This window comes from Vicugna pacos, chromosome 12, assembly GCF_048564905.1.
Source record: "Vicugna pacos chromosome 12, VicPac4, whole genome shotgun sequence".
NCBI classification, from domain to species: domain Eukaryota; kingdom Metazoa; phylum Chordata; class Mammalia; order Artiodactyla; family Camelidae; genus Vicugna; species Vicugna pacos.
This window is the reverse complement of record NC_132998.1, coordinates 12,670,132-12,692,053: the sequence shown is the minus strand read 5'-3', so window position 1 is coordinate 12,692,053 and position 21,922 is coordinate 12,670,132. Positions and strand designations below refer to the sequence as shown.

Genomic DNA, 21,922 nt, shown 5'->3' with positions numbered 1-21,922 from the left:
GCTCTGTCCTAATTCTTAAGAGGTCTCAGGATCTACATAGATAATCCTCCCAGTCTCCTGGCCTCTCAGTTTCATGATCTCTTCTCCAATGACCTTGTCCTCCACCCTACCTGAGCCTCTCACTCCCATGGTTATTCCCTGGACCTTGTTGACATTGGTAACTGCAACGCCTTGTGTTAATGTCCCAGGGCAGCCGTAACAAAGTATCACAGGTTGGCTTAGACAACAGAAATCTATTGTCTCACTGTTCTGGAGGCTAGAAATTTCAGGTCAAGGGCTCAGCAGGGTTGGTTCCTTCTGAGGGCTATTGAAGAAGAATCTGTGCTCCTCAGGCCTCTCCCCTGGCTGCCGGTGGTTTGTGGCAGTCACTGGCATTCCTTGGCTTGTAGATGCACCCCTGATCTCTGCCATCATGTCCACATGGAATTCTCCCTGTGTCCAATTTTCCACTTTTATAAAGACATCAGTCACTCTGGATTAGGGCCCACCCAAATGACCTCATTTTTAACTTGATTACTTTGGTAAAGTCATTTTCCAGGGCACTGTGGTTTAGGACTTCAATGTTTTTTAAGTGGGAGAGGGACACAATTCAACCCATAACATCTCCCATTCTCCCATAATCTCAGTTTCATGCATCCCACCCTCTGACCACCACTTCATTTTTTCCCAACATCTTTTCATCTCATTCCCACTGGTACTGTATCTCCCAAATTCCTTTGATCTCACCAAGACCTTCAGTCTACGGATTCTACTTTCTTTCATGCCTCTCTCCTTGACTGTTCTCTCTCCTTGACTGTTCTCTCTCCCTCCTTAACCAATGTAAAGCCCACAGCCAGTTAATAGAATCTCTCCCTTGCACATAACTTTAACTGCCTTGCCTCTCTCTCTCTCTCTCTCTGCTGCACTCATTTGGCAAACTGGCAGCCCTGGCTAATCCAATTTGCTGCCTATTCTGTACCTAATATTGCAGAACACCCCCCAACACATTCATGTTAGTAACTCTCACTTTTAATTCCTCCTCACCTCAAGTGGACCCTTCCTGCTGCCTGGGACTCCCATTACATCCTCTAGCCTACTCATAAACTCTTGAGCTCCTAAATGACTATCCATACTATCTTCTCTTGTCAAACCTCCAACACCTCTTTCTCCCAGCCTTCCTCTTGGCTGATGATCTTGATTATTTTCATGAGAAAACAGAAGCAATCAGAAAAGTTCTTCTATAAGTAGACTCCACCATATACACTCACCCACCTGCCTCTGTGTGTTCCTCCTTCCTGTACCGTGGATGCTGCTTAAGGCCACTTGTGCACTAGAGCCCAATAAGTTCCTCTTTTCTCTCCTGCATCATCAAAATTTCTCTATTCTATTATTCCTAGAAGTATAAGAAAATGCTTTAACTTCTTCTGTCTTTAAGAAACCTTCTCTTAGAGCCGAGCAAAACTCCCACTTAACAATGAGCATCCCCAGCTCCCAGATCTTGGTTTCTGGATATCTTTCCCACAAAAAGAAATCAGGGCTGTTTGGAAAAATGGCTGACTCTGGAGCCGGGTTTGGGAAGGTGAATCTTGAACATGTTATGCCAGAAAGTAAGTAAGTAAGCAAAAAGAATGATGGGGATTTGTCAAAAAACAACCCAGAAACCAAGCCAGTTTGAAGGAGCTCCTACTGGTCAAATCATGGACAGTTCAAGCACCAAAGTAAATAATGACTGTAATGGATTACAAACCATTGAATAAAATAGGAAACCATGAGTCCATACTGATATAAATAAATGCATAAATAGAAAGTTTGATGAAAGTGAAATATGTATATTGTTTCAAAGTACTTCCCCTCTGTGTTCTGTGCTATTTCTGCTTCATTTCCTCTGACCTCTAAAGAGATGGAGCATCCTAGGGCTTAGGACTCAGACCGTTCCTCTTCTTATTCCCTTGGTGATCTCATCTAGTCCCCTGGCTTTAAATAACAGCCATATGCTGATGACTTACCAACTTTTATCTCCAGCCCAGGCTTCTTTTCGGAACTCTGGACTTCTATAACAAACTGCTTACTCCATGTTTTCCATTGGATGTTGGCCAAGACATCTCAAATTTAACACGTCCAATACTTAACTCCTGATCTTCCCTCCCCCAAGTCTGCTCTATCAGTCTTTTCTGTATCAGTTAATAGCAACTTCTCCCTACCAATTGCTCCAAAAACCTTGGCGTTATCCTTGACTCTTCTCTTTCCCTCACGTCAATTACATTAGCAAATCCCTCTTGCTGTTTACAGTGTCTCAGCCCTGGAACAGGCCTCAGTTTCCCAATGAAGTTACCCAAGAGCCTTCCTTACTGGTCTCCTCCCATACTTGCCCTCCACAGTTTATTCTTATCACTCTCTAATTGCTCCCCATTTCACTCTGAGTAAAAGCCAAAGTCCCTACTTTGGGCTCCAAGATTCTACATGATCACTTACTCCTGCTAAATTGGCTAAAAATACAAAGTTTGATAATACTCAATGATGTGGAAGATAGTTCCACTTACATATTGTTGAAGTACAATGTGTTAATATCTATAAAAAATGTAAGCATATTCTATGACCCAGCAATTCCACTTACGGGAATTTATCTTATAGAAATACACAAGTGGCCAAAGACACACATGCAATGCTCACTGTAGCATTGTCTGTCATGGCAAAACATAGAAACATGGCCCCTGTACAATGGAAGACCGTGTATGATAATGGAGATTCGTGGGCTTCAGAAAGATCTCCAAGATGTATTAGTAAGTGCTAAAAGAAGCAGATCAGTAATTACTGAATAATCCCATTGCCTAATAAAAAGTCAACATACACATGCTCTGTGTGTCTGTGCATTTAAAAAGTGGGTTGGCTATACTACAATAAAATCACATTCCTTAAAAAAATTGATTTGGAAGAATGCATAATGACATGTAAGCAAATTCTCTCACACCAAAGGAAATTAAAAAAAAAAAAAGTGAGTTAAAAGATTACCAGTCAACTTGGGTGATGTCTGGGGAGTGAGACTGGGAGCTGGAGTATGAAAGACTCTTCCTCTTCCTTGTATAATATTTTATTCAATTTCAATTATTCTTTTTAACCATGAATATTCACTTTTATAATCTCTATGTCTTTAATAATAAACAAAAAAGGGTTTAAAAAAGTTCTTTCCTACCTCAAGATCATAGAAATGCTCACTTATATTTACTTTAAATTCACATGTCTTAAAAAAAGTAATTATATACTTGAATTAACTTACCCAGGACTATCAAATGGGGGTATGTATCTGGAGTTTGCTGCAGAGAATAATGGTTTCTTTTTTTAAACTTTTTTTGATATAGAAAACAAAACATACTATTTGTAGAAAAATCTAGAAAAGGGTAAAGAAGAAAATAAAAACCACTGGCAACCCACAGAAAGCCTCAGTTAACATTCTGAGACATTTCCTGCAAGAGGCAGGGTGCCCAGTGAGGTGGAACCTAGAACCTTTTCAAAGTCTCTTGCCGGTGCCTTGATGCCACTTTTGGGGGTCAAGGTGGGGCCTGGCAGTTTTGGCTTCTTTTCTTTGGGAAATCTAGAAGACCAGGGTCAGTCACAGTAGTAGGGCAAACATTCACCCATTTACTGTTCACGGAGAAAACCGTAAGGTCACCTTAATCCTGCAAACAGATGTTGCAAACTGAGATATGAAGTATTCTGCCCTCATGAGGATCGAGCGGTCTTTCAGCCAAACCCTTCCTTGAAGTGCAAGGAGAAATCGGTTTCCTGGGAGTGTCTTGAACTCACCTGTTATGTCCCCCTCCACAAAATTACTTCAGATGGAATATTCAGTGTGTGTGGAGGGCACACACAGTTATGTGAGCTGTGGGTGGCTTGTCTGGGCCCAGTACCCCTCAGTAGCACACTGGGGGACTCAGGAATGAGAGCTGCCCACCTTGGAACGGTCTGTCAGGAAAGGCTGGCTCCAGGTACCAGGTGTGGCTGATGCTACTCTGCTCTGGTGACTGACAGTGAGATACTTCCCCAGGTAGTCCACGCTGCCCCGGGGCCCATGGTGCCACTACGTGTTTGCAGACACTGCAGGACAGAGCCTGGCAGCAGACCGAGCAGACCCTGCTGACAGAAACATGCATAGACCCTTGGTCTCAGCTTGTAAGAGGTGGAGTCCAGAGTCGAACCCACCATGCCAAGTTCCTTCCCGGAAAAGAAATAGGATAAATATCCTGTGGGCAAACAATTCAGTTCTAACAAGGAAATGAGGTAATCCATCAGGTTCAAATAGTTTCAGAAAAAGGCTTGAGAAACCAAGAAATGAAAAGTTAAGAGAAGGATGTAGACTTCTCTGAGCCTGCTTGGCAAGAGGCGAGATCTACAGCTTGGCAATAACATCCTTAAGCCCATAAAAGCTGAATGGACAGTGAGATAAATACCTGGAAATAGAAGACAGAAGTAAGAAAATGGGATCTTGACATTTGAAGAAAATCAAGACATCTGACTTGACCCTTCTCCGTGTCTTGTTAATTTCCCCAGTGATGAAATCAACTAAGGGAAACAGGAGGGAGATCAGCCAGACCGGGGGAGGGGTGGGAACAGCAGAGAGCTACGGGGAAAGCTGGTCTGGCCCCACTTCCCAATTTTCCATAGATAAGGAAAACCAAGACTGGGAGAAGGGATGTAACTTTCCCCACGAAACCCGACTCAATGGCTAAGACTCTTGACTCCCAGTCTAGTGTCCTCAAGCTCTGTCCACGAGGTGTGAACCAAGGACAAAAAGGAAGAGGAAATTAAAATCCTGGCATTGGAAAGCAAAGCTACACACCAGAAAAGAATCACTCCCGCCAGGCTCCATTTCTTCTCAGCCTTGGAAAACCACTGAACGTTTCTGAGCCTCGATGTCTTCATCTGTGAAATGAGAATGCTGCTGCTTCCTCCTGCAAGGCTAGGGTGCAGGTTAACTATCAGGAGGTCGGCAACACGGTAGATATTTAACAGGGAGTTAAATGCTCTCTAGAGCATTCACAGGGCTGGAAAGACACTGCTGGAAGGAGCTAGGATAAAGGAGGCGCTGACGTCTTCCTTGCCCCCAATCTCCCCTGGGCTGGTCAGAGCACAGGACGGTGTCCAGTGGTATAACCAAGTTGTGAATGGGCCCAGCACTACTCCTTATCCAGGAACTCTTGACTTTGGCTCGGCAAGCCTGTGGTGTCAACAGACCAGGTATTCATTACAGAGCCACCTACCTCCATGACAAAATGTCCAGGGTCTCGGTCACAAGGCCGGGGGTGTTAAGCATGTACGATGCCCAGGTGGCCCCCAGACAGCATGCCAGGGGAAGTAGCAGGTGCAGACTATGACAGGTGGGCACTCTGGGCAAGTTATCCTGCATCCTTCCCAGGCCCAACTTGGCTGGCCAGTGTGAGGTGGGCTGGTGCCACCTGGTTCACTTTTAAGTCACTGCCCAGTTCCATGCGCAACAGGAAATCCATGGGCTAGAGAGCCATGACCACCCCCACAGCCTTCTCATGTCACCTGGAGGGCCCGAAATAACTCCTAGAAGCCTAGATCCTTCTGCACAGCCTTCTTCCTGGCCTCCCCATCCTGAAGTGAGAATCTGAGAGCCAGAGGAACTTCTGGTTGAAATCTGAGGTAGAAATAGGGGCAAGAAGACTTGGGAAAAGCCCAAGTCTAAGGCGAGATCAGAAGGTGGCAAGTTTGAGACCCGTTTGTGCTTCCCTTTGTAGTAACAGGAGGCTGCAGACACAACTCTGTATACCCTCTGGCTCCTGAGGTTCAGAGTTTGCACAACCTACATGATTTGGTATGTCCAGGGTTTGAGTGGGTGTCCACAGCCACCCCACCCCACCCCCACCGAGGGGCAGCCCAAGCCTTCTGCCCTGATCAAGCCGTGGGGCAGCAGCATCTCCACACCCCCAAGCGCCATCTAGGCCTAAACACGCCCCACTTCCCCAACCCTGAGTTACCTTCTCAGGCGACGCCAGCCAACGACCCTAGTGGTGGGGGCTGCCCCATGCCCCTGGTGGTGGGGGGCTGTCCCACAAGGGTACCTGGGCAGAGTCCAGGTCCCTAGAGTCCCACACCCTGGTGCCCACACAGTCTCCACCCACCTGTCCATCCCTGAGTCCTCCCACAGAACAAGTCGAATCAGGGGCAGGGAGAGGCCTCCACGTTTTATTAGGGATACGGCAGAAGTAGAGGCTGGAAGCAGAGCAGCCGCAATTTTAACGACAGATAAATTAACCGCAGCGCGGGGATGAGGGATGGGGACTGGGCCAGGCGCTTTAATAAAAAATAAAAAATAAAAGATAAAAAATAAGAAGACAGACAAATGGACCCCAAAGAACTGGGGCGGGGGAGGGCAGCACCATCCAGACAGCAGGGAGGACCAGGGCAGACAGAGAAAGAAGGCAACTTGACCCTTTGCCCCTAAACTCCACCAGCATGGGGCTTCTGGGCTGGCCCTGCAGGGCCTCCGGGGCAGGGGAGCCGCCAGAGCGGGCGGAGATGGCACGGCCGGTGGGCAGGAAGCCCAGCACCACAAGATGGCTCAGCCTGAAGTGGGAGCTGGGGGCCAGGACACAGCAGCCTTGAACCCCCAGTCTCTCCAAGGAAGAGCCTTATTCTGGGTGAGAGAAGGGACCAAGGGTGGGGTCTCTCCCTGAGCTGAGCACGGTCATCTCCTCCACAGCAGCGGGGGGCAGTGGGGTGTGCCGGGGACCCCCTTTCACCTTCCTGTCCATCTGCCTCCTTGGTCCCTTCTGGGAGAAGCCTCCAGGGCCCCAAAGGGGCGGGTGCGAGGAGAGCCGGTCCAGTCTGTGGTTGCCAACTCCAGAGAGGGCCCATGTCCCCGCGCAGCCCTTCAGCCCTGACTCCCGCAGGAGGACAGCGAATCGTAGAGCGAGTCGCTGAGAGACTCTGAGGTCTCCAGCCCTGCGGGGCCCCCGCTGGCCACTCTCCCTTCTTCGCCCATGTCCGACGTGCTGGGGGTGCGGCTACCCCCAAATGCTGGGCCCTGGGGCGCAGCAGCTGGGCGGCTGGGCTCCAGGCTCCGCTTTCGGTCCACCGGCAGAGCCTAGGAAAGGAAGGGAGGCTGGGGAGGAAGCTCCTCTCTCCTCTCAGCCGGCCTGAGAGGCGCCGTCCACCTGATGGGGGCGCTGCAGCTGTGCTGGAGGCACAACTGAGCACAGTCCTACCAGGTTCCCGGAAGGGAGAGAATCCCTTTCCCCAAGAGGGGTGTGAGAAGGCATGGGGGTGTGCTGACCAGAGGGTCATCCAGGCGCTCCTACTCCGGAACAGGGCTGTACCTCACCCCATGTCATTCCCTTCTGCCCTCCAGTGCTGTTCCCTGTCCCCTTCGGCCATGCTCACCATGGGGGTCCTGGGCAACCCCTCCAATTGTCGGGGTGGGCATAGGAAAGGGTCAGAGGAGCCGCTGGCTGCCCTTGCATTGGGGAAGGTCCAGTTCTTGGCCAGCTGGACAGGAGGGGGAGGTGCTGGGTCTTCACAGGGATCTGTCCGGGACAAAGGGAAGGTGGGTGGTAGGTGGAGCTCCCAGAGAGGCCCACCCACCTGCCCAGACACTCACCGTCAGGACAGGTCTGATGGCCCCGGTGGCCCGGAGCAGCGGTGAGCAGGGCAGGGAAGGCCGGCATGCTGGGGTGCCGCCCGCTCACCAGCAGCTCCTCTATGCCAGGCACCTCACGCTCCAGTGTGTGGGCACGGCGAGGGACTTTGGTAAGGGGTGGGGGCCGAGCTGGGGGCACCCCGGGTGAGGGCTCCAGCCGTGGTGGCTTGGTTTTGGGAAGATTCTTGCTGGGGGTCCCAGTGCTGCCATGGTCTGGGGGTGGGAATGTCCCAATGCCACTGTCCAGGGTTCGAGTCAAAGAGCCACAGGCTGGGGAGAAGAGGGTAAATCAGGGATGTGAGGCTGCAGGCGGCTGAGCCCCTCTGCCTTCTTCTAGCTTCCTGCCCCCGCCCAGGCTCCACCCCTGGTTAGGGCCTCTCCTGGCTCCACAGGCTCAGTGGTCCCTGCCTGCCCTGCCCCATTCTGGAGGGGCAGGGCAGTTACCTTATGCAGGGAGTGATTTATTCCTGTGCAGCCCCAGGGCCCACTGGTGCTTGACACCAAGATGGCACTCAGGGCCTGGCACCTGCTGCAGTGACAGGAATAGAGTGAGCAGCGGGTGGGGGCAGGTCCTAGTCTTGGCTCTTTTTTTCTTGGGGGGGGGGGAGGGAGGTAATTAGGTTTATTCATTTATTTATTTTTTTTTGGAGGAGGTACTGGGGATTGAACCCAGGACCTTGTGCATGCCAGGCATGCACTCTACCACTTGAGCTATATACCCTCCCCCTAGTCTTGGCTCTTGACCCTGCTGACCTGTGAAGTGTGAAGTGGGCACTGGTTCTGCCAGACTGTCTTCTGAGGGCATCTCTTCCCGCCTCCCTGGCTCACAGCTTGGCTGTACGGGGTACAGGAGATTTCAGAGCCCATTTTCCCTCCACCCTAGTCCCCTCCATTAGGACCCCTGGAGAATGGGTCTGAGAGTCCTGGCAACCTGTAGCCCTCAAGAGGCCTTGTCCCCTCCCCATGCTCCTTGAAGACCAGACATGCATCCAGAAGCTTCCAAGCCCCAGGGAAAGGGAGCCCCCCAGGGAAAGGGAGCCCCCCAGGGAGCAGGAGACCTGGCAGGGCCACAAAGCCAGGCCTTCCACTCAGCCCCTGTCCCAGGACTTACCTTCCCAGGAGATTTTCCGCAGCCTTGAAGAGGGCCCACCAGGCCATTTCGGGGCCCACAGGCTGGCCAAGGGTTCTTGGGGTCAGAGGACACTGGCTGGAAATCACCATACTCAGGTTTGGGCTCCCGCCAACTCTTGGGGGGCAGCTCCTTGCCATCCACCCTAGGGGCAGCAGGGCAGATGGAGGTGAGGGAGGCCCGGGTGCACCCAGACATTCTGGCCTTGCTCCCTTCAATGGTGCTGGGCCTAGTGAGGCACCCTCTGCCCCTAGGTAAGGGGACATATTTCTGGTAGCTGCCCCTATCAACCTCTCCTGACACTGGAACAGGCAGAGACCCCAGGGAAAACCCCAGAGGACCAGCTGGGACAGGGGAGATGGGAGAACTCTCCTGAAGCTACCCAGGGTCAAGCCTAGAGACCTCTTGACAATGTTTGCTGGTAGAGAGCAGACACGGTCACATCCTGGTCCACATGTGACACAGCCTGCCTGCCCCAGCTGAATTTGTGTGCACTTGTCAAAACCACACCCTACCTGGGGCCTGATTCTTGTGGACATTCTGCCTTACCTGACCCAGACAGAGTGACCCTAAGATAGGGTAGCCTCTTCTCTCAACCACAGCTCCCTTTGCTGAGTCTATGGCAGGTGCCAAAGGGCAAGATGGGCAGGGTCCCCTTCTTGTTCTATAAGGCAGAAAACTTTGGAGAGGGAAGACCTTCATCTTCTAACATGGTTAGGTACTAGCATTCCCTTAACTGCTGTACACTGGCACGTAGGCAGGCTGCCTCATCTGACACTGGAGACGATCTCTGAAAATGTAGACTGTTAACTCTTCTCAAATGAGAAACTGGGTCTCAGCAAGTCTAATGTCAGACAGCAGGGAGGAAGGGCACTGGGACACAAACCCCCAGATTCTGGTTCAAGCCCCGGATCTCTCTTCTGGGGCAGGCCATTAATCCCCAGATGCTTTGGGGCCATTTGACCACCGACCCCCTTTGGCCTCTGGGAAGCCCCAGCTCTAGCCTCAGGTGTTCCCATGGAGGGAAAAGTGGCCCCAGCCACTGTCTACCTGCTAACTGGTCGCAGGCTCTCACCTATTGAGCAGCTGCTGCATGAAGGTGTCAGCACCCTGGTACATGCCGGCTAACTGGCCCTGCACCTGCCCCAGGCCTGCACTGGGCCCTGGCGCTGGTCCCCCGGGTCGTGGCCGGGCTCTGCTGCTCAGGTAGGCCTTCTCCTCCTCCAGCGCCCGGCGCAGGTCTTCCGCTTTAGCCATCAGCTTGGAGATGTTGAGGCTCTCAGCCTCCAGCTTCCGGGCTTCCATCTTGACCTCCTTCCGGAGTGGGGAGCCTCCGCTGGCCCCTTCCTTGCCCTTGGTGGCCTCTGTGCGGCGGTTCAGCGCTGGCAACTTGCTCTTCTTAAGGCCGAACCAGCTGGCAATGCTGCTGGTGTTGCGGTGCTTGGCCTCAGTGCCAGGCGCCCGCTCCTGGCCCTGGAGCCGCAGCACATTTTCCTCAATGCCCTTCATCACCTTCTCCTCAATGGCTGAGTGTGGGGCCTGCCCCTCGGGGCCTGGGCTTGGGTCAACAGGGCCAGGTGCTGGGGGTGTGGGCTGGGCTGTGGTGCCACCACAGTCTGCCCAAGGTGGGCCCTTCCCTTTGTCAGGCTTGGGGGGCTCCTTGGTGGCTGGTGGGGCCACAGGTCGGGGTGCCACCTTGGTGGGTGACTTAGAAGGCAGCTTTGTCGGGCTGCCGTGGGGGCTCTTATTGGGCTTGCCGAGACTGGGGGCTGAGGTTGGCACTTTGGCAGGGGTGCGGGGTACTTGGGGGCACAGGGCCCCTGCCAGCCGGCTCTTGGCCAGCTCCACTTTGGTGAGGCAGCTCCTTGGTGAAACAGGCTCCAGGTCTACCCGGGCCCCCATGGAGTGAGAAGAGTAGACTCGGGTCCCAGGGTCCCCCAGGAGCCCTGATTCCTGTTGCTTCAGGCTGCTTGTGCCTAAGGCTACTGCCCCCCGCAGGCCCCCCTTGGCTTCTGGCTGCTCAGGGGGCCTGGAGGTCGGGGGTCCCATGTCTCCGGTGCTCTCCCCTGACCTCCCTGCTCCTCGGGCCTTCTCGGTGCCAGGCCTGGCTGGTACCCCGTTCTTCTCTGGGCCCTGGGGCCCCTCAGGGCCAGTCTTCAGTTTTCCCAGGGCTGCCAGTCTGTCCCGTAGAGGTGTATAGCCAGGATCCCCAGGTCGCCGCCCCACCCCCTGGCCAGGCTTCTTGGAGGAGCTGCCTGGGGTCCTGCGGCCAGGATGGGGAGACTCTGAGCCTACCTTGTCCAAACTCTTTTCCTGACCACTCTCATAGGGACAGGATTCTGGGAGGCAAGGGCTGGAGGGGACTCCAGGGCTTCTGAGGATCTCAGGGGCCCGTGGCACCTCCAGAGTTAGTTGTGGATAGGTGGGCACCTGCAGTGGGGATGGAGGTGGCTCTGGGGAAGGCCCCCTAAAGGTGCTCCGAGAAAGGTCCAAAATGTTCTCGTAGCAAGGAGATACCACTGGTCCTGGGGAAAGTGTAGTGGACAAGGCTGGCTGGGGAGGTCTGAGCTGTGCAGTGTCTGGGGTTGTGGAGCAAGGTGAAGGGCTGGTGGGCAGACCCTGCGCCCCCTCCGGGGACAGCTCTCCTCCACCCAGGCCCCTGCGGGCCAGCAGCGGGGAGGGGCTGCCATCTGAGCCACTGTTCCGACAGGGGATTCGGGAATTCCGAGGGAGTTGGGGACTGAGCTGGGGGCCTCCTGGGCTAGGGACCTTCTCTGAGGCTGGAGGCAGCTTTAGAAATTTGAGACCTCTGGCTGGAGAGGGCAGAAGGGGTCCCTGGGCTTCTCCAGGAGAAGGGGGGCCAATTTGGAGCTTGCTTTTCACCTGAGATGAGGAGTGGGCGTGGCCAGGCCGCGAGCCCAGGGGGGTGTCCCCTGCACCCATGAATACACTGAGGAAGGGGAGGGGCCCCTGGCCCTCTGAGGTAGCACCAAAGCCCGGCCTGTGGGCCTCTGGGGTACCCCCACCCCAGGTTGACTTGGGGAGGCATTTGGACTTGGACAGCTGGGGGGGCCCCTGGTCTGGGGAAGTTGGCTGCCTGTGACCTGGGTGGTCCCCGTTGAGAGGGCAAGCAGCCCCGGCCAAAAAGGCCTGTAGGTAAGACTCTGTGTCCTCGAGGAGCTGGCCTAGGTTCAGCTGTTTGCAGGCCAGGGCCCCGAGCAGGGTGTCGGGGCTGGGTGCCTCATTGGGGTCACCTGCCTCATCAGAAGAGGAGGAGGAGCTGCTGCCTGGGGCACAGGGTGGCCCAGAACTGGTGCCCTGGGCCTGTGGGGAGCCCTGACTAGGGCCCCAGGGCTGTCCAACACCCTCTTCCTCTCCTGGGCCCCCTAAGAGACGCTCCCAGTGCAGCAGGCCTCCCAGGCTACCAGGGCCTAGGAGCAGGTAGGGGGCCCAGGGAGAGGGTTCAGGCTGGGGTGGGCCACACAGCTCGCCGTTGATGGGCTCTGGGAAGCCAGGACCCTCGCTTGGAGGCTGCCAGGGGGTAGCAGGTGAGCAGAGAAGCAAAGGGTCAGTCTCCTCCAGGGCTCTCAGCACCTCCAGGATCTGGGCTTTCTTTCGAAGGAATGGGGATAGGGCATCCAGTGCTGGGGGTGGGGCAGCTGGGGGTCCTGGGCCTCCTGGCCGTAGCTGCTGCTCCCAACACACCTAGGGGAGAAATGGCACGAGGAGGAGACCATGTGCAGTCCTGGGACCTGAGTTGGGCAAAACTGAGTATGTCAGGAACACAGCTGGCCTGGTTTGTCTGTGTCCCCAAAAGGAATTGATAGCTTCTGGGATAGGCCAGCTCAGTTCCCTCAAGAGTCTCTGAGCCCTGGTTACCCCAACTCTTCCTCCTGGTGCACTGGGGGTTGGGTGGGCACCTACCCCTCTTCCTGGTTATCCCAGTGCCACTTCCCACCCCTGTTTGGATCAGCAGGGCTGACCACCTACAATCCTGAGATCTATGTTTGTCCCAGGGGAGGGAGGCCTGTTCATTTTTTAGGCTCCAAAAAGAACACAGAGACTCACAAAGGAGATGTGACGTGGCCAAGTCCTAAGTCAGTCACTGAAGGCAACCCCAGGCCTTCTCAGGTCAGACAGCTGTCCTGTGGAGCTGATCCCCATGGAGAAGGAAACTGGGAATGACTCCACTGCATGCCCTTTCCTGCTTCTGCCCTGCCCCTTCTTAGGCCCAGTCCAGTCTGGTATTGTGGTTAACTACATGGGATCTGGAGCCAGACTGTGTAGGTTCAAGTCCCAGGTACACTGCTTAACTAGTCATGTGACTTTCAGCAAGTTATTTACTCTCTAAGCTTCATTGTATCATCTGCACAACAGAATGGTTATTACATTTAATCTCATAAATTAAGGTAAATGAAACCAGATATGCAAAAGAATGAATAAATAATCATAGTTCTGGGTCTGGATAAATAAATATGTGTAAGATTATTAAATTTATGCCAAAAATTACAAAAAAAAAGATAAATGAGATCCAGGTGTTCAGCACAGTGCCTGGCACAGACAGAGTAAGAGCTAAGGATGTGTTAATCATGAGTCTTACTGCAGTACTAATGCCTTTGGTTGTGAGGCCAGTGGCTTGGGGTGGGATCTATTTTTCTTGGTATGAGGCTGACAGCTAGCTGAGGGCTCACACCCAGTCTGGACAAGAATCTGCATCCAGAAGCAACCTTTCCCCTGGGACTCAAGAGGAAACAGCTGTGAAGCACAAACTAACGAGCCTGGAGCCAGTGAAGCCACAGACCACCGTACCCAGCCCCCCTACCTCTCTCTGCCCAGCACAGCGCCCCAAAGGCAGCAAGGTGGCCGGTCCCTCGGCGGAGCTCAGGGAGGGGGAGGCTGGTGGCTCTGATGGTGGCTGGAGTGGGGTGAGTGGGATCTGCAGGGAAGAGGCGAGGTTAGCAAAGGTCCTGTCTGTCCCAGGTCCCTACTCACTCACGAAGCTATGCTTTCCCATCCAGGGGTTGGGAAATGTTCTTCCAAGTCTGCTCCTTCAGTGATGTCTCCTGGCCCAAGGTGTGGCTTTCACCACTGTCCCACCACTTGATCATAAAAGCCTTGGGAGACCATGGCACAGGCAGACTGAAGAAGCGCACGCAAGCCCAGGAGGCAGGGAGGTGGGGCAGGGCAGATCTAACCTGGGAGTCCACTATGCCTCCAGGACCCTCCACTTTTCTGTGGGGCCTCCTCCCTGATTACAGAGAAGGTGAGCCTTGAGGCCTCTTCCTGTTCTGACCACCTGTGACCCAGCACCCACAAGGATGGCTCAGACTAACAGAACAGGCAGAAAAAAGATGGCGTGAGTTATCACTTCTGTCTCCCCTGACTGGTCGCATGTGAAACCTCTATTCTGAGAATCATGAAAGTAGTATTTAACCATGGGTCACCTCTTTCTTAGTCCCTCAGAGTGTCATTTCCTTCTCCTAGGCATCCTGACTAGAAACAAGTCTGCTTTAACTCTCCTATGGCTCTCATTCTCCACAGCTGTTAAATCCTGTCTCTGGGGCGTCTCTCTGGTCTGTCCATCCGCAGCAGCTCTTTCAGCCAAAGATCCTCACACCCCTGGCCTGGACACTGCTCAGCATTTCAGTCTCCCTGACCTGGCTGGGTGGCTTTTCAATCTCCTGTGCACCAGGCAGCCTAAAGCATCTTTTTCTTTTTCGTCTAAAGCATCTTTGCACTTAAAGCCTCTGCCTGCCCAAGGCCTCTGGAGAGAAGTCTGAACGGCTCTGCCGGTATCTTGGCCGGTTCTTCCTTGACACCGTCCCCAGCTCTGCCTCGCTCACTGCTCTTCACGTATCCTTTGCTCAAGTCCAGCTGAACAGCTCTTTGCTCCCTGGGATTCCCTGATCTGTTCCTTCCACAGGGAATCCCTTCTCTCCAATCCCTACTCTACTCTTTTTAAGTCTCCCATCCTTCAGGGCCCAGGACCGACGTCACCTCTTCAAGGGCTCCCCAGCCCATCTCTGACGGCCTCTCTCCCCTCTGGGCTCTTGGATAGCACTGTCCCGCTTGTGCCCTGCCTTACTGCCCAGCTCTCAGGGGTTACGTTCGTTCTGCATGGGCCACAGCCCTGTCTGATGTCACACGTGCTGGCAAAGGCACTGCTCACAACAATAGCTTCATGAGCATTTGCTTCAGTGGAGCTTCCATCCCAGCAAAGCACAACTTGGGAATAAGATTAATAATGATAACTAGCTGCCAATTATTGACTGTGAACCAAGCACTAGATATTCCTCACAACAACCTGCACTATAGGTATTTTTATCCCCATTTATAACCATACTGGTTTGTATGGTTAAATAATTTACCCAAGGTCACACAGCTAAGAATTAGCTAAGTTAGGGACCCAACCCAAGTTTATCTGAGGCCAAGTTTCGTGCTCTTTCCATTATGTCATGTTACTTCTGGGGAAGATAAATCTATTGCCCCAAAGACCCAGATTCATTTAAAAATCCCAATTCAAATCCCAGAATTCATTTAAGTAAAAAAGAAATGATTTATGGATGATCTACACCTCTGTTATCATCAGTCACTGAGAAGGGTATGGATGGGGCAAGCCTGGCCAGTGTGGTTAGGCCTCTAGGTATTCCTGGGTAAACCCTATGGCAGGGACAGACCCAGGGCAAGGGCAGCCGCAGAGTCATGGCCACTGATCCACCCAGGTCTGCACCGGCCTAGTGAGACGGGCTGTAAAAAGGCCATGGTGGTGAGAGCGTTCCTCTGCCAGGGGTCAGGCTTCCCAGGGAGCTGAGGGCTTCCTACTCAGGGTCTGGGGGCCAAGAGCTGCCTGGTTTGCATTCCAGACACACAAATTCAGATGCACACACAGAAGGTGTTTCTCGTCAAGATGGGGGTGGCTGGCTGACCTCAGAACCCACTGTTCACCTTGGGAACCTAGAGATGCTCCTGATCCCCCCAGGTGTCACCCTACCCTTGGGGCTTCCTGACAGAGTGGACCCCAAAGGACATCTTCACTGAGCCCAGGATTCCCTCCCAACAGCCTCCTGCTTCTCCTGAGTGAGGCAGGTGTCAGGGCTAGAAGCAAGGACCGGCATCTGTAGCCATGCTGTTGTCAGTGGTGGACATAAGCAACTAGGTGTGACACAGTCATCTGGGTAAAGTGCCTTTCCTGACCTCTCTGTGACACCAAGCAGGGGTGCCTTACACCCTCCCCACCCCTGCCCCTGGCCAAGAAGAGGCAAGGCAGTGGCCAAAGGGGCCCCTTGGGAGATTGAAATGACTGCATTTTGAGCCTCCACCCATCTCCCCACACAGGGCGGAGCAAGCCAGGACCTCCTCTGTCAACAAGAAAGGATACCATCCAGCTGGGCGGGGAGCACCTGGGAGGTGGGGGACAGCAAAGCTTAAGGAGACTCAGGAAGTTTTCCCCCCATCTAAGGCTCAGATCTATCAGGCTAAGTGGGACTGCCCTGGATGGCCACAGCCCCCAGAATGGAGGGGAATGGCTGATGGCCTGCTTCTGTAGGATTCTGGGAGAAAAGAGGATGATAATGATGATGGGGTTAGTAGGAGGCAGGAAGCTGAGATATGAGGAAGGACGGAGAATCACTTGTGCCCACCTGAGGGAGGGAGCCTGCTGTGAGCTGGAGTTTCTGCTGAAATAGGGCGCTCAGCATCTGGTTCTGCCGTTCCAGGTCAAACACCCTCTTCTTCAGCTTGATGCACTCCTCCCGCAGGTCCTGCCGCCCGCCCGCCCAGAAGGGAGCAGAAGGAGAGGATGGTGGGGAGAGGGAGAGTACGTGAGCACAGTCGCTTTCATCAGAGTGGCGGGCACTCCTGCTGGGCATGCCCTTTTCTTGCAACCTTCTTCTATGAGGGAGCTGAGCTTGCCCACATTTATGGCTATCACATCTTGCAGGGTAAATTTTCTAAAGTCTACCACCCATGGTTGGAGGTAATTCCATTCTCTGTGGCAACTTTCCCATCCCTGGAGCCAAGCCCCTGCCTCTTGGAAACCACAAGTCAAAGAAGGGCCCATTTAAGGCAGAGGAAGACCTGGGGGTCAGAGTGGCCCATGTGTCAAAAAGTTTTTGCAACATTACTATCAGGGCCATCACAACCTGGAGAAACTAGCTGGGGCCAGGAAAATGGAAGGATTCAAGTCCAAATCAAATTTATCATAGCTTAGAGACCTGGCCTTACCTAGCTCACCCGTGGCTCCAGGTAGAACAGTATGGACTGCCCAAAACAGAGAAAGGGGACTTCGTTGGAGGACCATGAGGCCATTTCCACCAGCTCCCTCCTCTATGCCCTAGCTGAGCAGGCTCAGGGGGTCCCAGGAAGTTCTTCTCCTACTGTACCCAGGGCCTCCTCCCAGGGTGTCTGGGCCTACGGGTGAGAATGTCTCCTGTGGATTTTTACCTTTTGGTTCAGCAGCGCCTGTACCACGTGATTGGCCACCTGGGGACAGAAAGCCCCGAGGCAGAGCTGAGGAAGAGCTGTCAGCCAACCCAGCCTCTGCCTGGAGCAGACAAGCAATCCTCCCTGCAACCCAAGCTTCAGTCCCACAGACCTCATCCAGACAGCGCTCATACGTCTCCCGCTGGTTTTCGTTGGCCTGGGCAAGTGCTGAGTTCTCTGCCTGCAGAAGGGATGGGGAAGGCACATAGGAAGCTAAGGGATCATCCTTCCCCAGTGCAAACTCCTCTTGGGAAAGGGGAGGCAAGGAGTCTACTAGCTACATCCCTGCCCCAGCTCTTGGCTCTGGTCTGTTTCTGCCAGGGAGAGGCCTGCGAAGATAGACCAAGGGCATCAAGAAGGCAGAGCTGAGATGGCTGTTTTTTTGTTACCCCAACTTCAGTCAATGAGGTTGGAGAGGCTGGCCAGGAGGACCTAATGTGGGAGGTGCTGAAAGTAACCCTTATTTCCCTGGGAAGAAGGCAGAGGAGGCTGGAGGGAGAGGGGGCAGTGTCTTAAGAGTATGGTAAAGGGATCCATGTCCTCGTCCCTCAACTCCTGAGAGTCTTCTTCCTGTCGCCTCTGTGACCCATACCTTGCCTAGAGGTGCATGGGCATGAAAGCAGGGGAGAAACAGGATAAAGAAGAAAGACACTTTGGGGGTTAGGACAGCTCCACCCTTGTGCATGCCTCTTGTCCTGAGCTGGCACTCGGGCTGGATTGCTAAGAGCAAGGAAACGGCTTCTCAGAGGGGCTCTGCTAAAGAAACATTCAGCTCTGCTCCAGCCTGGCAAAGCGGGCTAAGAGGAAGGTCCACCCACACCCAGAACCCATATCAAGCCCCCCAGAGCTCTGGCCAGCACTGTTGCCCCCGTCCTGGCCTGTGCCCCACCTCCAGCTCCCGCAGCCGGTGCAGGAGCTCTTGGCAGGTACCCGGCTCCATGCTGCCATCACCACCCTCTCCTGGCTTCGGGTTTCCAGGACTCCCAGCAGGCTGGTCCATGGCCTCCGACATCAGGCCCTGGGGACAAGTGAGAGAAGCCCTGGCAGGCTACTCCAGGGCACAAGGAGGTGAGCAAGGACAGAGATGAAACTTGTCAGTGTTCTCAGAGTTTGCAGCAGTGTGACCGATGTGCCAAAGACACTGTAACAACTCAGGGTCAGGCTAAGACTCCTGCTCAAGGGACAGACACACAAGGACTCTTCCCATCTCAAGAACAGAGACCATTGTTTTATAAACCCCTATAATTGCCCTCACCCTATCACGGGTCACACAGAACTGGCCAGAAGCCAAGAAACCTGAATTCTCCACTGAGGTTGACCTCAAATTGGCACCCTGTATCCTCCTGCGGAGAGTAGGAGGCAGCCTGCATGCCTCCAAGGATCCCATCTTCCACGAGGCCCCAGGGGACAAGCCTCTTTGTGCACGCCGGGCCCTCTGCAGAGTCTCTTGATACCCACTCACTCTGCTTCCACCTGGCCAGCTCCTTCCTATTCATTCTTCAGGGCCCCCGCTCTAAGGCTGGATCAGGAACCACTCCTGCCTGGTTCTGTAACTGTCCCCCCCAGACTATCAAACTGCAAGGGCAGGATATTGTCTTTATTTCACGGTCTAGACTCACACTTCTTGGTGTGATACCTGGAGTGTCACAGACAGATGACTGAACAGACTAGTTTGTCACTGTCTGAACACAACAGAGCCAAGGTTCTGACGTGGATCGTGTTATGTGATCCCCCTCACCTCAAACTGTTGCCACAGTTCCTGGCTTATCTGACTAGTCTTCATCTTCCATTTAAGTTTCAATTTCTCAGCTAGAGAAAAGTACTCATTTCCTTCCTCTGCACACACATTGTACAAATTTCCAATAGATGGGAAGCCCTTCCTAATGTAAAAGGGTGGAGGCCCCCAGTCTACCAACTACTTGCCTCCCTGACCCAGTGAAGCTCCCACAAAAAGGGCTTAGTTAGTTAGCAATTTTGGACCAAGGAAGCGAGGAGCCCTCGGCAGCTCATGAATCAGGTACCTGAACGTTCTCCCCTCAGTGGGGCAGAGGGGCTGCCTGTCCCACCCCCAGCCCTCCTCCTCCAGCCCCCATCACCAGCACACATGGGCTCCAAAGCCCCTCACCTGTCTCTGTTTCCTCACCCAGGCTGGCACACGCACTCTAGCAGCCAGAATGGTCACCTTGCCTGTGGAGACAGAGAGAGAGAGAGAGAGACAATGTCAGCTGCGCATTCCACCAGCATTTACTGGGCTCCTGCTGCATGGCATCCTGGGCCCCAGGGATGAACAAGCCAAAATGATGAAGCTTTCATTCTACTGGGGGAGGCAGGTAGTATCAGATAAACCAATGAACATACATCAGGCCCAGAGAAGGCACTGAGAGGTGATAGCAAGGTATGGACCTGAATGAAGGCTGGATGGAATCCTGAAGTGGGAAAAGCATTCCAGGCAGAGGAAAGAGCCAGAGCAAGGGTCCTCCTCAGCTCTCAGCCAGACAGGAATGAACAGCAACTCAGTCCTTCCACAACACACACTGTCATCTTTAATCCTCACTGCCACAAAGGGAATTAAATGCTACTAGCAACACCTATATTTGAGATGAAGAAAGCGAGGCACAGGAAGCTACACTCACACACCCAGAGTGTGTGCTGTGTGCTGGCACTTTCCATGCACCACTGAGTGCACCTGATTCTCCTATTGACCTTTCAAGGGGAGTGCCAACCTGGGTGAGGATGCAGGCTCCAGAGGCATAGGATGCTGCCCAAATCATATGGCTGGTTCACAAAGCACGCTGGACAGGCCTGGATGACCCCTTCCTGTGTGGCCTCTCTACACACATGTTGTACTGCATCTCTGTACAGTTAGTCCCAGTGCTCCTGGAGCTTTGCGGTTGGATAGATCTGGATTAGAATCTGACTATGCAAAATTTGTTTCCTCACCTGTCTAATAAGGGTAAGAATACTTAGCCCATAGGGTTGTTGGAGGATGAAGTGAAATAATGCATGTAGAGTGTCTTGCAGGGACTCAATAAGTGGAGGTTTTTCACATTTCAGAGCCTGCTGCTACTCCAGCTGTTCACCTGCAAGCTGACCCTGAGTCCCAAGCCCCTCACCCTGGGGTCCTAAGAGGAGGGGCTCCTGATGATCTGAGGTGCTGTCCCACTGCCTGGCCCTCAGGGGCCACCTCCTCTCCAATCCCCTCCCTGCCAGCCTTCATTCTTCTCTGCCAGATACCCCAGAAAGAGAAAGGGTAACAATGAAGGAGAGAATGCTTCTTCTGGGGAGTGGGGAGATGTGTGCACAACAGTGGGAAGGGGGCTTCTGAAAAACTTGGTAAAAAGGGAAAACTGTGTAATATTTATTTTTAACACTCCACCACAATCCAAAGTCCTTTGTTATTTTAACATTATAAAAATGTATCAAGTATAACTTTGCTTATAACATTATCTTGCTCGGTATATTTAGAAATGCACAGGCCTAGAAAAAAAAATTCAAGAAAAATACTCCCTCCCACAAACACAAATAGGGGTTAAAACCAAGAAAGGCCTCGAGTTACCTCACCACTGGACCAGTTCCAGCCCACCCCACAACGCTCATCTCGGGGCTACCATCCTCTTGCTAGGCGGAGGCTCCCACTGCTGTAGGCAAGGCCTGTGCCCACGGATCACCAGCGTTATTTCCAGGTGGACACCTCCAGGACTAGAAGGGCGGGGTGCGGGGGCATCTTGGGGAGTGTGAGAAAAAACACTGGGAGGGTGAAGGAAGGGACTGGGATGAATAGGGCAGCGTCCGGGAGCCAAAAAAGGGAAGGATTAAAGCAGGAGAAACCCCAAATCTTTGTGTTCATTATACAACAACAAAAACTAAACTAAGGGTGAAGGTGGTTCAGGAGAATATCTTCTCCTAAAAAAACAGAAATTTAAAAAAAAGAAGTATCCAGGGTAGGCTTGAGGCCCAGATTGCAGGGGCTGGCTGTGCAGGATATATGTGTGATTTTGTGCGTGTTGAGGAGGGCAGGGACCCAATACACCCCCAAAAGTCAACTGCTGCCACTCTCCTGATCGGAGCCCCTGAGGATCGCAGGACAGGGAAGCCTGAGCCCCACTGTGACCTGAAGGTGACCCTCCAAGTGACAAGCCACCCAAGAGCAACAGCTCTGTCATGTGGGTCAGGCTGTGTATCACGAGCGGGCCCAGGAGAGGTTCCAGGAGTGCTGGCTGAAGGGAGGCTGTGACTCAGCTCCATTTTGGGGAGAAGTTTTCTGCCCTCAGCTGAAGTGAGTGGTCTGGCCAACTCAGGACGACCAGCCCTCTCTGTTTGCAGGGCCACAGGCAGGGGGCAGGAAGCCGTCAGCCAGGATTGTTGAGTCACTTGGAAGAGGCCTGCATTTAAACTCGGCGCTAGGGAGGAGGGCCACTGTGAGTAGGGTGAGTTTGAGCACAAGATTTCTATGGTGAAAAAAAAAACTTCCTGTATCTTTACCCTCCTCTAGGGAATATTAAAATCCAGAGAGATAATACCACCTCCAGCTCCCAATCTGAGCCCAATTATGAATTTGGCCCTTCAGAGTCTGGGTTTTAGACATAAATCTCATGAGGGAAAAAAAAACACCCGAGTGTTCCCCAGCGGCTGTCCCTGCTGGGTGTCAGTGAGGCCCCTCTCCCCAGGGGGCTGCG

General features: G+C 53.3%; 1 protein-coding gene across 4 annotated transcripts in view; it reads right to left on the bottom strand.

Annotated features, from left to right (window-relative positions):
• Positions 1 to 6,169: 6,169 nt before the first annotated feature.
• NCKAP5L (NCK associated protein 5 like) overlaps positions 6,170 to 21,922 on the bottom strand; it is a 30,130-nt gene continuing 14,377 nt past the window's right edge. For 2 of the 4 annotated variants that reach the window (XM_006202947.3, XM_072972831.1), the window contains 12 exons: positions 19,372 to 19,433; positions 18,136 to 18,294; positions 17,359 to 17,427; positions 17,208 to 17,246; positions 16,406 to 16,525; positions 13,588 to 13,701; positions 9,841 to 12,470; positions 8,748 to 8,910; positions 8,390 to 8,471; positions 7,598 to 7,906; positions 7,381 to 7,523; positions 6,170 to 7,084 (listed from right to left, as the gene is read on the bottom strand). In XM_006202947.3, the coding sequence (XP_006203009.1) occupies positions 6,872 to 7,084; positions 7,381 to 7,523; positions 7,598 to 7,906; positions 8,390 to 8,471; positions 8,748 to 8,910; positions 9,841 to 12,470; positions 13,588 to 13,701; positions 16,406 to 16,525; positions 17,208 to 17,246; positions 17,359 to 17,427; positions 18,136 to 18,258 (4,005 nt within the window). In that variant the 5' untranslated portion in view covers positions 18,259 to 18,294; positions 19,372 to 19,433 and the 3' untranslated portion in view covers positions 6,170 to 6,871. The remainder of the gene's footprint in view (positions 7,085 to 7,380; positions 7,524 to 7,597; positions 7,907 to 8,389; positions 8,472 to 8,747; positions 8,911 to 9,840; positions 12,471 to 13,587; positions 13,702 to 16,405; positions 16,526 to 17,207; positions 17,247 to 17,358; positions 17,428 to 18,135; positions 18,295 to 19,371; positions 19,434 to 21,922) is intronic. The other 2 variants (XM_072972832.1, XM_072972833.1) reach the window with 1 other exon arrangement.